The following is a 19515-nucleotide window of genomic DNA, read 5'->3' on the forward strand; positions in this document are numbered from 1 at the left end:
CAAGATCATGACCCGAGCCAAAGGAAGAAGCCCAACCCACTGAGCCACCCAGGTGCCCCCTGATAGGAATTTTAAAGGAGACTTTATGCACCTGGTCAGGTTTCTAGATGACAAATCAAGACAGTTCCAAGCAAGACTCCTATAGTGTTGGGATATGTATCAACAATATCCCAACATATCAGACAACTGAGTCTGTTTTCCTACTCTAACTTGGAGGCTCTTCTCATATACCACTCATCCTAAAAGAAATGCAGACTGAAAACTGTGAAGAGGGGCACCTGGGTGGCTCAGCTGGTTAAGCATCCGACTCTTGATTTTGACTCAGGTCATGATCTCGGGGTGGTAAGATCAAGCTGGGCATGGAGCCTGCTTAGGATTTCCCCTCCCCCCCTCCCCACTTCGTTGTCTCTCTTTTTCCATCTTTTTAGACAAGATCGGGCACGTTCAGGGTGGTATGGCCATAGACTCCACCTTTTTAAAAGATTTTATTTACTTATTTGAGACAGCGTGAGCAAGAGAGAGCACAAACTGGGGGAGAGGCAGGGGGAGAGGGAAAAGCAGACTCCCCGCTGGGTAGGGAGCCTAATATGGGACCTGATCCCAGGACCTTGGGATCATGACCTGAGCTAAAGGCAGAAGCTCAACTGACTGAGCCACCCAGGCACCCCTCTCTCTCTGTTTCTGAAAATGAAAACCATGAGATGAAGAGAAGTTAGATCTTTACTGGAGGTTTTCTTGAGGGTCTGATGGTGAATGCCAAGATCACACCACATTACGCTTGGCAAAACTCCTTAAGAACCGAATTATACCACTGTCTCCAAAGTATCATTCAATATGACAGATGCTCTCCAATCTCTCTTCTCTGTGTCATAAAACAAAACCTCCTGGGTCTCTGGTTCCTGCCCCCATCTTTTGGCTCAGCTTCCTTCCTATCCCCCAGGCCCTTCTTGAGTGACTATCTAGTAGTTCCTCCTTCAATAGCTCCAACCAAGGGCTTGGATGTGTGGGAAGGCTGTCATTAGTCACTCGGTCCCTGTCACATGGGCGCATGTATGCAGAAATCGGTGTATGTGCTATATTCGTTCCATCTCTACTTGTGTCTCCCTTTCTGTATCTCTTAATCAGTGCTTTGATGTGACGCCACTGTCATCGAGCCTGTCATCCTGGGCTGTGCGGTCTCTCATCCTTTAATCAGCTCCAGAGAAGGGCCCCACTTCCCACCCTCCCACTGGCCCACCATGGCCTCAGTGAGACTTTGGGGAGTTTCCCGCTGGTGTCTACCCTCTTTCCACTGGCTGCAGGCCAAAGTTTCCAGCCTGGGGCCCCCTCCAAAGACCTGGAGACTGGTGATTTGGAGAAGCCCCATGTGTATGTGTTCTTTTTGAGGACCTCTAAAGTCCATTTAGCCAGCTTTCTCGCTTCTGACCCGGAAGTTTTGCTCTCTCTCACCGTCCTTCATTCACTCTGGACTCTACCAGGCCTGTACTCATTCTCTTTGTGCCACCCTATCCCACTTCTGTCCCATGGCACCATCCCCCAAATGGCCTAATGATGTTCCAAGAAGGCAGCTTGGAGGGTTCAAGGCAAAGAAGAAATAAGGGTTTGCGGGATCAGCCAAGTTGAAGATCTTGTGCTTTTGGAATAAAAATATCCATGTCAGCCTTGCCCCTGCGCTGCTCCTCCCACCCATCCAGGATACCCCATCTTTTTGTTACTTCTCCTGTCCCTGTTCCTCATAGTCTTAGGGACAGGCCAGAGAATCCCTTTAGAGTTCAGAGGCTCCTTCTCCTAGGAGTCTTGGTTTACCAGCAGGGGAATCTGGGATATAATTTAAATTGTGCTGGAAGAGATTTAATTTAGACTCATTCGTAAGAACTCTTTGGGTGGATTAAAAGTGCCTTATTGAAAACAGGAGGCGGGGTGGTGCGTGGTGCTGTTGTAGGCAGCAAGCTCTGCTCTCTATCTCCCTCTGGTGGTCACTCCGGGGAGGTAATGCGATAATCATTTCTAATGTGGGCACTAAGCTTGTGATTTGTGTGTAGTTGCTAGAAAATGGGGTTCAGGGAAGGGAGCTGATCTAGGGGAGGAAGTCATCTGTTCTCTAGAAACCTGACGGTCTCTCTGACCCATCGAATGCACTGCAAACGCAGACATTGGGACAGGCTGTTATTTCCTTATCCATTTTCCTTTTACTGTTGTTCATTTTCTCCGTAGGAAGGGGCCAAAGAGGATAGAAAGGGAATAGGCTAATGGAGTTCAGAAGGGTGTAAGATACTGATCCTGGCAAGAATGGGAAACAGCTGGCACAGACATACTGCCAGACCTTCTCTGAGTAAAAACCGACTAGGGAGGAAGATGGACTGGAGTGGAAGCTTGACTGTCGGATGGAGGGGCAGGAAGAACACGTCCCCGCGGCATTGCAGTTTATATTGCCTACTGGAGGTTGGAAGTTTTGGGGTTCAGGTTGAAGATTGTGAGCTATACTTCTATAAATTCTCCTTTCTGAACAAAATAAAACCCCCAGAATCCTCTCGTTTCTTTTCTTTTAAGATTTATTTATTTATTTATTTATTTGAGAGAGAGAGCGCACGTGCAGAGGGAAGAGGCAGAGGGAAAGGGAGAAGCAGGCTCCCCTGCTGAGCAGGGACTTGATCCCAGGACTTCAAGATCGTGACCTGAGCCGAAGGCAGATGCTTAACTCATTGAGACACCCAGGTGACCCCCCACAGAATCCTTTCTTATTCCCTAAAATACTTTCAGATTTCTTCCCAAATTCCCAAGTCAGCTTTGGAGCCCAGAGACCTCCAAACTCCTGGCTGAGTAGACAAGTCTTGTGACACTTGTTCAACTCAAAGTCATGCTGAAGAACTAAAGAAGTGTGTCAAACTTCAAGGTGTCAGCCCTCGCTGTCCCCAGCCCTCCACTGCCAATGCCTCTACCCACGAGGCTGGTATCGGCAAGGAGCCAGTTCCAGCCCAAATCCAGATGCCTCCTCTGTCAGCTGATGCCCCCTCCCCACAAGAACCCCAGCTCTTTCTGAGCCCCTGGAGATGCAGCTGGAGCAGGCGTTGGAGTTCCTGTCCACTTATTTTTTTGTGAAAGAGAAGCTTTCCTCCTCAGCTATGATTGTTAGGCCCCTCCTGATGGGATCCCTAGATCCTTGTAAAAGATACTGGGTCCCAGATGGAGCCTTTGTAGGTCTGCCTCCAAGAGAACTTGGAGCCAAAGTGCCTCTCATTTCACCAGCAATCTTGGGTCTATGCAAGACCCACTCTGCTTTCCCTTGTCCTGGTCAGGGAAAGCCAGGTGTTCTTGGCATGCACCTGAAGGTTGGAAGGGGTGGCAGAGGGGACACAGAGTGATGACAAGATGTTGTGCTCCTTGGTATAGAGGGGTCCATCCCTTGGTATGCAAGGCTGCAGAATCCTACCAGGGCCTGGGTCACCTTCAGCTCTGATCTGAAAGTCCCTGAGCAGCTTGAAGTGAAGATAGAAGAGCCCTACCTCCCTCTAGATGAAATTCTAGTCCAGGGAGGTCTCCATCTGCACAATAGAGAATAAATACCATGGGATGATTTGAATTTGGAGAAGCCCCAGTCTCAGAGGTGGTCTGCAGTAAAATTTTAAATTTCTGCTCCTGCCCCCACCCTTGACCCCCTCTGCCCATTAGTGCCAGAGTTGAGAAGAAATGGACACAGATTAAGAGTCTGGAGACCTGAATTCCATACAGAGCTCCGCTAGGAGCCAGCCTGCTGTGTGGTCCTGGAGAAGTACCTTTCTTTCTCTTGGCTGGAGACATCATTTGTGACTGATGGGCTGGAACTGCATGAGCTCTTGCATCCCTTCTAGTTGTCAGCCCTCACACCTGTCCTGCAACCCCCAGGCCTCTCACCTGCTCTGTCAGGAAGGAACTCTTTCTGCACAGACACAGCTGGCAGAATAAAATTCTTAATCATGTTAAGCAAGAACTCCTGTAGTTTTCATTTTGCACTGAGACCTGTAAATTACGTTGCAGGTCTGGCTTGGTATCATTTGGTCTAAGCCAGGAGACCTGTCAGTCACATCAGGGAGGGACCCCAACCCTGCTCCAGACCCTCACCAGGCAGAGCCCTTAGTAGGTAAACCATGTACCCAGCCAGTATGGGGTTCGGTTTACTAGAAGTCTCCTGCAGTCATTCAGAGGACTGAGTCCCCAGTCCTGCCCCTCGGATCCTTAGAATCTCTGGTTCACTAAGATCCAGGGGCCCATCCACGTGGCAGAGTATGGGAAGTGATCAGCTAGGCACTCCTGCAGTCGGAGACAGGAAAATCCCTGAGGGCAAGTGTTCTCCCGGTTCAGAGAGAAGACGCGTTCAGAGCAGGGACCCAGGGTATCGCTTAGCTTAAAAGAAGCCTCCCTCCAGTGCGCTGAGATCTTCCTGGAGCCGCAGGCTTGTCACCCCCATCCAGCCCGCCCGCGCCCCAGCCGCCTTTAGCCCCGCCCAGGCCAGCGAGCCCCGCCCCTGCCCTACAAGCCTCGCCCCTCCCCCCGTCATCTCCGCCTGGATCCCACCCCCGGATCTCACAGTCTGGCCCCACCACTCCAGCCGCCAGCAGATCTCCCTTACCATCCCGCCCCACCGCCTGAAAAGGTCCCCTCGCTTCGCCCCGCCCCGGACCCGCCCCGGACCCGCCCCCCGCGCCTCCGCCCCGCCCCTGCCGGGTCCCCTCTCCCGCAGCACCAGGCCTTCGCTGGGCGGCCGTTGTCCCCGGGTCAGGCCTTTCAGCGCCAGCCGCTACTCCTCCACGCTCTTCCAACCCCGCGACCTGCAGCGCCTGAAACTCCGTGTGCTCTCGGCTCAGGCCCAGACTGGGTGCAGGACAGTGGTGACCAGGACCCCGCTCCACCTGCTTGGGCACGACCTCACTCAGCGGGTCCCCCACCCCAGGCACAGAGGCCCCCTTCTGGGTCTTGGCGTCCTGTGCTCTCCCTCAGGTACCCTTCTCCAGGGGAAGATGATCAGGGCAGGTCTGGTGTGGGGTGCCCGCGGGGACTCAGCTCCTTAGTTTCCAGTGGGCACTGAGGATGCTGAGGTGGGGGGGGGGGCAAAGGGACACCTCCTGTCACCATAAGTGGCTGTGATAGAGGAGCAGGAGAGCCCCACGGGAGGCTGGGAAACAGCTGAAGATATGGGAACTGGGCAGAGGATGGAGCTGGGAGGGAAAGCCTCATCTTTGTATTTGGCACATAGTAGTAACTCAATAAATGTCGAATGAATGAATGGGCTTGTGGTGGCATCTCTTTTGGCAGCTTGGGGCCTCACTCTGCTTGGTTTTCTGCCTTCCTGGTTTAGGACACGGTGCCTCACAGGCAGTGAGGATGCTGGTGACAAAGTCCCCGCAAGATGAGGTGAAACTCCTTGTAGTCGGAACTCCTCTTGTCTGATGGGGGAACTGCAGCCCTCCTGTTGGAACAAGCTGTTGGGCTGCTTCTGGTTTTGAGGCCGATATGCCCTCCCTCTGTAGGAGAGCTCAGTGTTGCACTTGAAATGTCCATGTGTGAGCCCAGGACAGGAAGGGTGAGGGCTGGGCCCCACCTGGTGCTCCTTAACTCCCGGGTACCCACCGTTGGCTCCCTGTTCACTTCCTCTTGTAGATAATGAGGCTTTGTAGATGCTCAAGTCTCTGTGTTTGGGGTAGGTCTTGGTGTCCCCAGGTTCAGAACTCCCCAAAGAGAAAAGATCCTGTTTCTTCCATTAGTCTGGGGGTTCCCTGAGAGTTAGGTTAATGTCTCTCCCCCTCAGATTGGGAGCTCCCTCAGGGCCGCTCCAGGCTCCTGCTCCACAGGGCCAGAAAAAGTTGGTGGTGCGAGGGCTGAGTGAGGGACTTCTCTTCTCCCACCCCTACCTACAGCCCGCCGGCTCCAGAAGCCTGCACTTGGATGCCAAGCTTCGTCCTGCCCCAGACCTCCCGGGTTCTTCTGCACCAAATATGTGGCCGGGCTCTCTTGGCTCCTGGCAGCTTTGTTCCTGGTTCCCGCACATCCCGGTGGGAGTATTGGTTTTGACAGAGTGCATCTGTACCAGCCAGAAGGGCGAGAAGCAGCCAGCAAAAATGAAACTGTCCAGCTGCCTGCTTGGCATCTCAGAACACAGGTCCTATGATCTTTGGTTCCCGGTAGAGAGAAGGATGGGGGAGAAACCGGTTATGCCACCCCTTCCTGCTGGCCCAGTGGACAAGTACGACCCAGAGGCCAGCGTTCAGAGGGAAGGGCTTAGGGGTTCAGCCCCTGTTGCTCCAGACGGGAGCATTTCCGAGTGTGTGGAGCCCCTGTTCTGTCCGGTGTCCTGTAATGCACTGAGCTGAAGCTATAGCCTCTCATGTCCCCTCCCACCAATTTCCAACAGAGGGACCCCAACTGAGGAGGGTGAAGGGGTCTCTCCCTGGCACCTCCCTCTTTGCCTCTCTTGTCCTCCTTCTCCTGCCCCTAGGTCCCAAGAGGGAAAGGAATTTGAGCCAGAGCGGGCCATGGGGAGAACTAGTAGATCGCTTTTGCTATCCAGGGATTGAGGACCCCTCCCGACCTGGGTTCCAGGCAAACTTTCCTCCCTGGACCCATTCCTATCCTGAGTTTAGCTCAGGGAATTGGTGTTAGGTGTCCAGCTGAGGGAACCAATTCTCTGCAGATCTTACAGATGCTGTTTCTGCCGCTTAGGATGACAGAAAGTCAAATGAGGCTCCAGAGATGGGCATAGATGACAAAGTCTCAGGGCTTCATCTGTCCCCCAGCCTCTCACTCCCGAGGGTCTACATGGTCTGTTTCCCAGCATCCAGTGAGACGTGACCCAGACTGATTTCAGGAATGGGTAAGTGAGCAGAGAGAGACAGACAGTGGCAGGGGAGAAACTGATGGAGGGTTTGATGGGGTTGGGGCCAAGATTCCAAGGCCCAGGCCAGGGTGTGGCTGGGTTGCAGGTTGAACTGCAGCCTGAAACTTCCCACACCCTTGTTCTTTCCCCACTGCAGTGCATCCCTGGAACTGGGGAGGCCCATGTCTCCTGAGAAAAGAGGATGGGGTGGGGGGTCCCAGGTGTTTCTGAGATGAGTCAGGTTGAAGCTCTCTGGATGATACGAGGGAGCTCAGCCTTGGAGGGGTGGAGGGAGCCTTGCAGATGGCAAGAGGAGGGGTGGGGTTGTTGGAGAGGAGACAGGGAAGTCAGGTTGGGTCAGAGGAATAGGGAGGTGATGGGTTCCTCTGTGCTTCTCCTTGAGTGGCCGCCCCATCGACTCTAGGCTCTGCCCCAAACTGGGTGGAACCCTGGTTCAATGATTTTATCTTCAGCCTCTATTGGGGTGTCCTCCATGGAGGCAAGGGATGGGGTGTGTTGACCTCTTTGGTCCCTTGAGAAGCCCATTTGGTGATAGGGATATCTCCTAGGGTCCACCCCCCCTTTAGCCAACTTGGTCTCTGCCACCCCAGGAATTCTTTCATTAACTTTGAGCACATCTAGTTTCTCTGGACCCCCTGCTCAGACTCCCACTGAGAGAAAAGACAGATTGCGAAGAGGGGAATAGCTCTCTCTCCCTTTGCTTCCTATGCCCCGTCTAACAGGTTGGAGGCTGCCAGCTGATGACTGATGCCTGGACATTGCCCTCTTCCCCCTCCCTCTTCGTTCCCCCTTCAGCCTCCTCCCTCCCATCCTCCATTCTGGTTCCATCATCATTAATTCATAGGCGCTGGCATCCCCAGCAGATAGACTCTGGTGTCAGGGGCTCGGAGGTAGGAGGGGAGAGAGGAGATGGCATCCAGCCCAGTGGGAGTGTCCACCACCAGGTAAAGCGCTCAACACCCTCCCACTCCGCATTGTCGGGCCACACGCATTCAATGAGATGGACAATATAAAGAAGAGATCGGGGCCTTCATAAAAGTGACTTTATTGAGTTGTCCAGGGATATTTTTGGGGTGGGAGACCTCCTAGTCCCCATCCCCCTCTAGTTCCCAGTGACCCATCTTTAGCTCAGAGATAGAAGAGTATAAAGTGTATACTGTATACCAGTGTATAAAGGAGGGAGCAGTGAGATAGAGCATCTCTGGAAAAGGAAGCAGGGCCCCCTAAGCCAGGAGGGTCCCCAAGAGAGGACAGAGGGAGACGAGCCTGGGGCTGAGAGAGAGGCAGAAAGTGAGGGGGGAGCTTCTCAGGAGAGGTGGAGAGAGCTGAGCAGGAGCCACAGGGCCCGGCGTCTCCTTGCCTCTCTCTGCACCCTCTACTCCAGCCCCCCCCCCCCCAGAGTTGTCTGATTGCCGCCCATGCTTTCCAAGTTGTTTGCACCCGTTTCGCCTTTGTCCACCACCTGGGACCCGGCGTCCTCTGTCTTCTGCCCAAAGCCCTTCTCATTCTTGAAGAGTCAGTTCAAACATCCACACAGTGAAGCTTGGAGATCACTTCCTCCTCGGTGTTCCTACAGCTGCCTGCCCCTGGCTGTCATTCTCTGTTCTGCTGCCCCCCACCCCCCCGCAATGAAGACTTGGGAGCTTTGGGTCTCCGAGTCTAGCACAATTCAGACACAGGGTAGGCACCAAAGACTCCAGGCACCACAGAAGGTGTGGGTTGAGAGAGTGAGAGATTGGGTTTTAGGGGAGAGGGAAGAGGAAGGGGGGTGGGATTTGGGGGATGGGGTGGGACTGTGGAGGAGGCAGAGAGGGTCAGAGGAAAAGAGAGGGCAGAGGGGGTGGAGGGTAGGCCAGGTCGTGAGAAGGGGCTGAAGGGGTGGCCCTGGTCCTCAGACCATCGTGCTGAGAGTGGAGGAGTCCTCTGAGCGCACAGGCGGCCCCGGGGCCTGCTTGAGGGGACGTCGGGTCTCCTCCCGGTTCTGCCACAGGTAGTGGGCCAGATAAGCCCCAACCAGCGCCAACCAACCCCCCATGGTGACCAGCAGGGCCACGTCCGTGCTCCGCTGGGCCCCGCCCCGCCCGGGCCCACACAGCTCTTCCTGCCCCGCCAGCGGCAGGAACTCCTGCCCCACGAGGTCCGGGCGGGCTCCGGGGCCACACACGATGCCTGTTCCAGTGCCCGGGGCCAGCCTCACCTGCCTGAGCACCTCCTGGAGGGCACAGTCACAGTGCCAGGGGTTGGCGGACAGATTCACTTGGATCTGCAGGCCCACGAAGGCCTCTACGGGCACTGAGGCCAGCCGGTTGGCAGAGAGGTCAAGGTGGCGCAGTGTGCCCGCCAGGCCACGGAACGCGGCCCCCGAGAGGTGGGCAAGGACATTATGGGACAGATCTAGCTCCTCCAGGACAGGCAGGTGCTGGAAGGCTCCAGCTGGCACCGAGGCCAGCCGGTTGGCATCCAGGTAGAGCTTGCGTGTGTCGTTGGGGATGCCGGCGGGCAACGCGCTCAGGCCTGCCTGGCTGCAACGGAACGTCCGCTCACCGGCTTCTTCGGCGGCATAACAGCCCTGCGGAGGTGCCTGGGGACTGGACTCCGTGCCACCTGGGCCTATCACCAGCAGGAGAGACAGCAGGTGACCAGCTGGCAGGAGCATGGCTAAAGATTGGCATAGTCCTGGAGTAGAGTAGGAGGAGCTGCGGAAGAGAAGCCCCATAAAGGAAGAATGAGTCAAGAGAATTCCATTCCCCACTGTCAGCTCTCTCTTCTGGAGGTCTCCCATGGGGGCTCCGTGGGCTGGGGCCTCCCTTTGGGGGTTCACTCAGGTCTGGGTTACTTTTGCTTCTCCTTTGGGGTTTAAGTCTCCTTTTTCAGGCCCTTTGGATAAGAGGCCCCCTGGGCCCGAGATTCTCCTAGCATCTCTGTTTCTGGAAGGTTAATCTCTAAGTCTCTTGGTCCAAGACCCTGTTGGTCACTTTGGGTCTGGGGGCTTCTATGTCTCTGCTTCTACCCATGTACTAGTTTCTCTTGTTGGAATAAAGTCTTTCTCTGCCAGCCCAGCTGGGTGGTCCCTGTAGGCACCAGAGGGCCAGGACGGCACTCATATGAAGGGGACAAGGAAGACACACCAGCGGTGGGACTTCAGAGTGTTCAGCTAGGCTAGGTGCCTAAGACCTGCTTTCTCTGCCCATCTTCTCCTTTTTCTGGAGCACCCACCCCTCCGCCTGCCCCAGCTTTGTCCTCTCCACCCCATTCTTCTCCACCCCCCCACCCCACCTGCTTCCTCCTCCTCTTAACCTCTCACCCCTGCTGGTGGGAGAGTCTTCTCCTGAGTATCCTCTCCCCGGAAGTAGTCTGTCTCCTTGCTGCCCGACTCCGCAGACCTGCCTCCTCCTCCAGAAACCCTGTGTTCTTGTAGCTGTTGGAAATCGGGGGCTGGGGCCCAAGAGTGTTCGGTTTCCTGGCATGTGACTCCGGGCCCCAGGTGTCAGATACCTGAGCCATGGCCTGGCCAGGAGATGCCAAGACAGGGCAGATCTTGGACCCTGATGAACAGTGCCATGGGGAGGCCAGGCCCAATTCCTTTCTCTGTCTCAGGCTCCCCTCCCAAGGCCTTGACATCATCATCTTCTGTCCCTCTTCTCTGAGCCAGGGCTGAGACTCTGCCTTCTAGAACCTCTGCTGCTAACAAAGAGCCTGGTCTAGCAGATCCCGGCTTGGCAGGCCTGGGGTAGGGGTGAGGGGACAGAATTGGAGTGGGCCCCATCTCACATCCACTGCCTCCAGCAGCCGTCTCCCCCAATTCCGTCCCGCCCCCACTCTTCTCTTCTGTCCTTCTACTGTGCCCTGGGCCACCTTCTTCCGTGGTAGATGAACTTCCTCAGCCTTTTCCTCGGAAAACTTGTCTTTCTCTGGAGGACCTCATCTCCAGGCTCCTCCCAACGCTCTGGCCTAGTAGAGGGCGCTGTGGCTCAGTTTTCATTTATTTGCACAGCCGGTGGCTGGCCCCTCCAGGGCTTGGAAGGGCTTCTTCCAGGTGTCTGAAGTCTGATATGGTCCCCTCAAGTTTTCCTGCTGATTTTCTATTTTGAGCTGGAGCTGACTCTGGTCGTCTTTGTTTGCTGGAGCCCTGGGCTCCCAAGCTGGTCCTTTTAAGTCTCGCTCACATCTGGGAGCTGGGGAGGGCTCCTTCCCCTGGGCCTCTTGATCTCAACCATCATTTGCAGCCCAAGCAACCCTGTTTCAGTGCCCTCTCCTAAAGGAGGGAAAAAGAATGGGGGAGTGGGGTGTCCCCTCCTTTCTTTTCTTTTTTTTAAAAAATATTTTATTTATTTATTTATCAGAGAGAGCGAGGGAGCGAGCGAGCACACACATGAGTGTGAGTAGGGGGAGGGGCAGAGAGAGAGGCAGACTCTCACTGAGCAAGGAGCCTGTTGCAGGACTTGATCCCAGGACCTCGGGATCACCACCTGAGCCAAAGGCAGATGCCCAACTCACTGAACCACCCAGGCGTGGTCATATGCTGTGGTCATATGCTGTGGTCATATGCTGAGGCTGAGGTCATATGCTGTGGAGACCCTTCTAAGAAGGAAAACCTCCCTGGATTTTGTAAGAGACGGTGAGTGACCAGAAGCTGACACATAATTTGAAGGCCCAGTGCAAGATGAAAACATAGGGCCCCTTGTTCAAAAACTGTTCAGAATTTCGAGATGGCAAAAGCAGATTGTTAAACCAAGCATAGGACCCTCCTCAACACAGGGCCCGGGGCTCTGTGGGACTGTAAAGGCCGCGCACCCATGAAGCTGGCCCTGGAGGTGACCTTTGATCAAGCAGTTTCAGAAGTGCCATGGGGCCCGAATCTGCTATCGGATGATATCATCTCTGGAGACAGTCACCACTGACTCATGCTGTGACATCAGCAGAGGCATTTCTCAGACTCAACACTTGTCCAAGAAATCAGATAAGATGCATGTTCTATGCATGGGCAGAAGCAGCGAAATTTTGTCTGTGGGTTCCTTGTTAAGTTGCTCGCTAGGCCCGCTGCCACTGAAAACTAGGGCGTCCATTTTGGGATTGTGGCTGAACGTGGAAGAGCAAATATTTGGAAGCTTACCCCTCACGCTGTTCTTCTCTCACGCTAGGCAGGAGTTTAGCTAAATAAGACACAAGAAGTGAGCCTGGCTGTTGACAGAGTGATGTCCTTCTCAGAGGAGGGCAGCTACAGAGAGCGAGCGGGCCTGGGGTGCCCAGCATGGCGGCGGGAGAAGCAGGCAGTGTGCGTAGACAGGAGAGTCCCCCTGGAGCATACATGTGGCTAATAGAGGGTGGCCAAGGGCCGTGCTCAGCAGAGAAGGAATGGAGAGGAAGGGGGAGCCACGGGGGAGGTGCTCAGTGCAGGCTGGGGGTCGACGAGGTTGGGGCAGCATTTCTTCTCTGCCATTCCCTCCTCCGTTCAGCGAGGATTTCCTGTGGGCCTCGCGTCCAAGAACTGTGCTCATTGAAGGGGACACAGACCCTGTTCTTCACCTGGATCCATTAAATTCAACTCTCTGTGGCTGGGGGTGGGATGGGTGGGTGGATCTAAGCACCGGTATTTTTCAAAAGCTCCCGAGGTGGTTCTCCTGTTCAGCTGGGAACAGCCAGTCTGGAAGGAAGATGCGGACATGTTGATACGTGTTTCCACAGGCGTTCCTGTGATGTCTGCTGTGTGTCCAAGAAGCTTTCAGTCCCAGAGAGAGCAGGATCTGCTGGCTGTCAACTCCGTGTTGCCATTTTCTCTCGTCCCCTTTAGGGCCTTTCAGTGGGGCCTGAGAACTGAACTCGTAACACAGATCGAGGGGAGAAGAGCGCACACATATTTATGTAAGCTTCTTGCAGCCCAGGAGCCCTGTAAGGAAATGAAAACCCCCCAAAAGGGGCAAGTTGTGAATACTTTTATGCCAGGTTGAATAAAGAGAGGCAATATATGGAGAGGCTCAAGAAGGATAAAAATTATTTTTAACAAAGTCTGTTGGTACAGAAGTCTCTCAGCTTTGACTTCCCATCGAATGTTCCTTTTCTCCTGGTACTGAGAGGACATTTTTCACATGGGAGTTTTGTCTCCTGTTTTCAGGGGAAGGGAAAGGGCGGGGTGGGGGAGACTAGAATACCCTTCCTGCATCTGTTGTTTTTTTATGTGAACCGAGCTCAAAATAATCTTAACGCCAAAGTGGCATATTTTGGGGTGGCATATTCTGCCCCCTTCAATATCTGTTCCTGCTTTTGTTCCTTTATACCACCCGCCGATTTGGGAGGAACAATGTACTCGATCCCTCCTGATAGAGCCAATCAGTCCTCTCCTTCTATCGGGAATCCTGTTGCCCATTTTCCCAGCCTCCTTTGTGGCCAGGGGTGGCCCAGTTCAAGGACATCTAAGGTGGAAGTCTGCTGAAGGGGTTTCTGGGACCGTCTTTGGTTTGTTTACAAACGAGGATGGACCAAGCCCTCCCCTTCTCCCTGCTGCTTTTTCCCTGCTTTGAACATGGAGGGTCAACCATAGCTATCCTGTGACCATGAGGCAACACAGCAGGAGGGAAAGGTCAAGAGTATCACTGAGAAATTGGCCTGAATATCACTGAGCCACTCAACCAACACGAGCAACCGTCTGCTTCTTTCCTTCTGTGAGAAAAATAAACCCCTGCTTCAGTGATTTTCAACTTGGCTTCACGTTAGAAGAGGGGAAGTTTTGAAAACTATTGGCGCCCACGCCCACCACAGAGATTCTGATTAACCTTGGCCTGGCCTGTGTCCAGTGGGTGGGGACTTTTAGAAGCTCCTTGGGTGACGCTCCTGGCAGAAATCTCTTCTCAGGATCACTCCTTTGCTTGGGTTTTCTGTTGCTTTCAGCTGGGAGCATTCTTACCTGATAGACTCACTTCCCCAGGATATCAGGAAAGCTCTCCTAAGGGGTGACATCTGTGCTGGGTCTTCAAGGCTGAGTGCATCAGGTGGAGGAGCAGAGTATGAGCAAGAGGAGGGGAGCATGAGAGGGTTTGGTTCTCCAAGACTGAAGAATGGAGGGGTGGAGAAAGGCTATGGTTGAAGTGGAAGGAGACCAGATCCTTGTGGATTGTCAAATCGGGACTTGATTTAGCAGTTAGTAGGTAAAGGGTTTTAAGATTAGCTTTGATGTTTCAATCACTTTCTGGTTGTATGGAGGGTACGTTGGTAGAAAAAAAACCAGTTCCTGGGACAGTCCAGGTGGGACGTGGTCAAGACCTGAGCAGTAGCTATGGTGCAGAACCAAAGGAACTATGACTGGAGTGTTCCATTCCTTGCCATGGCTTACGGGGTACATGGGAAAACCCTTGGGCTGGGCCCAGGACCACTTTTGCCATTGGGTGCTTCCCTCTCCCATCCCCTTGGACCTTTGATTCTCTGGACCTCATGTTCTCTGAAATCTCTTCCAGCCTGATGTTCAGTGTGTCTGTGATGGTGGGGCAGGGAAGAGGTTGAGGCATGGCAGGGCCTGGCTCCCAAGTGCAGGACGTAGGAGAGACGCCCACCCTGGCTGGGCCAAGTCCCAGCTCCTCCCTCCAAGGGCAGTAACTCCATGCCTCCAAGATGTGACGCTGAAGGAGAGAAAGTAGGCCTCCAGGTCCCCACCTCCCTGACGTGGGAAGCACCCACATAGAGAGGGATAATTGAAGGGAAAGGAGGAGGGTTAGCTACTTTACCTATTATGTCAGCCAGGGACTCATCTGATGCCAGTTTACTGGGCAGTTTAGGCGGTGGGAAGGGGGCGGTGGGCAACAAACGCCTTTGCTGGAAAGTTCCTCGTGGGAAATGGCAAAGGGGGCGTACACCCATCCATCTCTCATTTGTTCAAAACACACCTCCTGGGCCTCTTAGACATTGGGGATGCAGAGAGAGGTAAAATGTCCCCCAGACAATAGAGGAAGCCAGACTTGTGCACCTGATAGCGGAGGTGTGGGCTCTAGCTGCGGTGTTTGCAGAGGGCAGAGGAACCCGGAGGTTTGAGCAGTAGACTCTACCTGGACAGTTGGGGAAGGCTTCACAGAGCAGGTCACAGGTGGGGGATGGGCTTGCGGGATGAATAGGAGTCAACCAAATGGAAAAGGCTAGGGGGGAAAAGCACTGTAGACTAAGCTAAGGGTCAGAAAGAGCAAGGTGTGTTCTGAGAATGGTTAGGAGCTCAGAGAGGGTGTATCTGGGATGTAGGATGTGGGAACTAGGGTCAGTTCTATCCTTCTGCTAACATTCACTGGGAATCCACTGTGCGGAGGAAATGCATGAGTGAGACACAGAGCAAGCAGCCTAGCAGGGGAAGCGGGTGTGTAGCAGATAAATTTAGTACCCTCGGTGCAGACAGAAGTCTTTACAAGGCACCTATGGGAACATGAGGTCCACACTGGACAGGGGGTGTGGCCTGGAAAGGATCTGGAGAGAAATGCCACTACTGTAGCTGTGTGACCTTGGGCAGAATATTTAAACTCTCTGTGCTGCAATTTTCCCATTTTAAAGTCAGGATAATAAAAATACCTACCGCACAGGGCCGTTTTAAAGATTAAAAGAGCTTATACATGTGAAGCCCTTACTCCAGTACCTGGAACACAGCAGACACTGCGTGAGTTAGCTGCTGTTATTAGCAGTGGAGGAGGGGGCATTAGGTCGGGGAGGAAGGTGATCTGGGGCAGTGGGCCCCTCAGGATTTCTAGAGAGGTGGGACCTGCTAGGGGTAGTAATGCCATTGGACGGGCACCAGAGGAGTTTTTCTTAAAGCCACCGTTTTCATAGTTGGTGCCCTTTTGATCTGTAATATTTGAAGTTTTCTAGCCTGCCTTTTTCCCACGGGAGAAAATGCCAACAGTCCCTGTCAAATAATACGCAGATTGAGGGGTGGCTACAGAACAGCGCTGCTCTTGGTTCCCAGAAGGAGGTTCTGGTTCCCAGGCCTTGGCACTGGGCCCCTGGCCGGCTCAGCCCCTTCCCTCTGCAGCCCCAAATAGCCAGCCACAGGGCCGGGTGAGAGGCGGAGAGCGAGGGCCCCGTGGCAGTGCCCTCTGTTTCTTACCAGCTCAGTAGCCCTCACTCAGCGCCTCTTTGTCTGCTCAACATCACCGCCCCCTCCCCACCGCTGCCACCGCAGGCCTGGGGGTGCCTGACACCCAAACCCAAACACCACTGCCAACGAAGTCAACAACTCTTTTCTTCTTTGCACTTGGCCTGGGTGCGCCCTTCCTTCAGGAAGGAGGGAGGTGAGGTAGGGGCAGCAGGGGGTTAAAAGAATGAATTGGAGGGGAGTAGGGACCCTGCTCCACCCCCCCCACTGCCCCCCACCCATGGTCACGGAAAGGGGCTCCGTTTCTGGACGCCCCACCTCCTCGCTTCCCACCACTGCCATCATCTCGGGAATGTGTTTCCCAGTTTATGACCCCACCCATGTTTGCTATCTCTGCCCACACGGTTTGTATCTGCGGCAAACAGAGGCCTTGCCACCCTGCCAGATGGAAACGCCAAGGCTGGGGAATGTGTCTATCTCAGCTGACTAAGGAGCTCCCAGAGGGCAGGAGAGCCTGTGAGAGCGGCTCCCTCTGTGTTCAAAACACAGTTCATAAAAAACTGAAAACGCATAATCTCACATTACACAAAGTTTGAAACTAAGCATGAAGTTTGCCCCCAACCCCTCCATCCTAACACAAGATCTATTTTTATTTTGTTGAATTTCCACAGCCTGGTGAAATAGATGCTCAAAAACACCATTCAGAGGTAGACTGGATGAGTAACAGGTAACACAGAGGACTTACTAGGTGCTAGGAATTGCTCTAAGTGCTTCACATTTAATCTTTAATGAGGTGGGCGTGATCATGATCGTCCCCATCTCCACTCAGAAACGTAGGAACTAAAAAAAAAAAAAAAAAAAAAAAAAAAGAAACAAAAAAGAAACGTGATAATTCAAACACGGGAAGTTCAGTGACTTACCTAAGGTCACACAGCGGCTGAGGGAAGCTGGTGCCAGGATTTTTCTTGTCACTGCATATGCAGGCTTATAAAAGCTTTTATTACGGAGAGTTTCAAACATAAAAAGGTAGAAAAAATAACGTAAGGAATCTCATGTCCCCATCTCTCAGTGCCAGTAATTACCACCTCACGGCCCACTTTATTCCCTGAAGTCCCTAAGCCCAGGTTATTTTGAAGCAAATCCAGTCAGCACATCATTTCCATCACATGTATTATAGTATATATCTCCAAAAGAAAAGGAAGACTTTTTATTAAAAAAAATCACCACAAGACCATATCATGCCTTAAAAATGTTTATTCCTTAATATCATCAATTTGAATAGTCAGCATTCAGATTTCCCCAATAACGTAATACTTTTTTTTTTTTTTTTAAAGTTAGTGTGCTTGAATCAGGATCCAAATATGGCCTTTGGTAGATACGTTGCTTAATTTGTTTTAATCTGTAAGTCTTTCCCTCTCCTTTTTCCCTTCTTGTTAAGGAACTGGATGTTTGTTCTAGTTTCCCTTTTCCTAGATTTTGCTGACTGTATCCCCAGGGAATACTCATGCTATTTTTTTCCTCCTAATCTTTTCATATAACCTAGCAAACATTTTCCCAAACTGCTGTGCCATAACCATGCTATGTCATCCAATGGATATACTATCATATTTTTCTTTTTTAAGAAAAGATTTTATTGATTTATTTATTTGACAGACAGGGAAAGGGAGAGAGACAGCACAAGCAGGGGGAGCAGCAGAGGGAAAAGGAGAAGCAGGCTCCCCACTGAACAAGGAGCCCAATGCAGGGCTTGATCCCAGGACCCTGGGATCATGACCTGAGCCAAAGGCAGAGGTTTAACCGACTGAGCCACCCAGGTGCCCCTCCATAATATTTTTCTTAGGCATTTAGGTTGCTTTCTGTTTTCCACTATTATAAAAAACAACAAAGCAGGAATGAACATTTTCTTACAGAGTACATAGGGTGTATGCTACGAGAAATGTGGTCATGGCTCTAAAGCCGGAGTGATTTCTCAGCCTCTTGGCACATATCACCAATTGTTTGTCCACAGGGTTGTGCATTCCCCAGCACCACATAAGAGTGCTGTCACTAATTCTGAACAGTACTTAGGCCTATTCATGGCTGAAGGATGTTTGGTAAAGACAGGGTAATTATGAGGGCAGAGAGCTAGAGAAGGAGTAAGATGATGACAGGGACTCAGGCTAAGTTAAGCTGAAAGTGATCTACAGTTTACCACAGACCAAGAGTGAGTCAGAACTCTGTTCATTCCCATTGTGGAAAAAAAACAACAACTCGATAACAGGAGTTATTAATAGGGCATGGCATGTCGGGTAATCTTTCCGTTAGACTATGCATTAGTCAGGCCCTTATTCGAGACGTGGATCCAGAGGCAAAGATCCAGAGAGCTCGATCAACTTGAGGGCTGATAGAAGAATTCCAGAGAAGAGTCAAAGGAATTAAGCAGGCTCAGTTAGGAAAAAATAAGATCTTTTTTGCCTCAATGCTGGGAGGTTTCTGTAGAAAGACCAATACTCAGTTGTTTGCTTATGGCTTTAGAAGGCTGACTACAAAAAGGGGCTCCCATGAAGCAGGAGAAACCTTCATATAAGGTAGAAGTTTTTCAGACTCTGGGGTGGTTATGTAAGTCTTGGGATGAGCGCTCTTCAGCCACTGGCCCTGGAAATATTTGAGTAGCTTCCTGTTCTCCTGCTCTGAGTGGTTCAGGTTTCCACTTGCTTCCTACTAGGTGCCTCTGGGAGCCCACTCCAGGTTTGTGATGACTGTTTCCTGGCTGTCGCCTGGAGAAGGGCAGGTGAAGTCTCAGGGAAGTGCTCCACAGTTTTCCTGGGCCAGCATTCTCCCTTCCGGCCCCTCTCATTCATTCAGGGTGTGTTTACGGCCAGTCAGTTGGCATGTCATGACGTCATCTGACCCTTCTCTTCGAGCCCTGCCGTTCAGAGTGGACTTAGAAGTGGGTGGAGGCAGTGTAAATGACTCAAACAAGGCCTTTTTGGTGACATGGAGAGTGGGACTGACCCAGGAGACCTCAAGGCCATTTAGTTCCACCTCCTACAGTATAGCTTCCTACAATGCAACAGGTGCTTTACTTACATTCTTTTGAATGTAGGTAACCTTGGAGGTGGCGTTTCACAGGGGTAGCACTGGAGGTCAAGGTAAGTTATTTGCAGGGGTCATGCTGCTGGTGAAAGAGAGCCTATGTTAGGCTATGTTAGGCTAGCCTGGCAATAAAATCCGTGCCTTTGCGGCGTGTGGCCAAGAAAACTGTGGCCCAGAGAGATGGAGCCTTCCACCCAAAGCCACACAAGCTGACCAGAGACTAGAACTCGGGCTCCTATTTATCATGGAGTCTTCGCAAGACATGTGGCTTCTTCTGATGCCTAATGTGGGGGAGGCCAAGGATGTGGGCTGGGGGGTTGGCTCAAGTTAACTGAAAGCCGTTCAGGCTTGGGACAAATGCTGTCCATAGGCTGCATTCTTGGCCCTCCAAGCTCTGCTCCTAACTAATGTCATGAGAAGCCAGCTTCCATGAGGGTCTGGAAGGGCAATGAACCCGGCTAGTCTGTTTCTCGTGAGGCCAATACATGGCCAGGGCAGAGCCAGCGAGGCG

General features: G+C 52.6%; 1 protein-coding gene across 1 annotated transcript; it reads right to left on the minus strand.

Annotated features, from left to right (window-relative positions):
- Nucleotides 1-8759: 8759 nt before the first annotated feature.
- Nucleotides 8760-9584, minus strand: LRRC3C (leucine rich repeat containing 3C). Its single transcript, XM_059378554.1, has one exon. The coding sequence runs from the start codon at nucleotides 9582-9584 to the stop codon at nucleotides 8760-8762; it is 825 nt and encodes a 274-aa protein (XP_059234537.1).
- Nucleotides 9585-19515: the final 9931 nt, after the last annotated feature.

Source organism: Mustela nigripes, chromosome 16 (assembly GCF_022355385.1).
Source record: "Mustela nigripes isolate SB6536 chromosome 16, MUSNIG.SB6536, whole genome shotgun sequence".
Taxonomy (NCBI): domain Eukaryota; kingdom Metazoa; phylum Chordata; class Mammalia; order Carnivora; family Mustelidae; genus Mustela; species Mustela nigripes.

Bases quoted from the DNA above. Each gene is read 5' to 3' on its own strand.
- LRRC3C (XM_059378554.1), bottom strand. From the start codon at position 9,584: ATGGGGCTTCTCTTCCGCAGCTCCTCCTACTCTACTCCAGGACTATGC.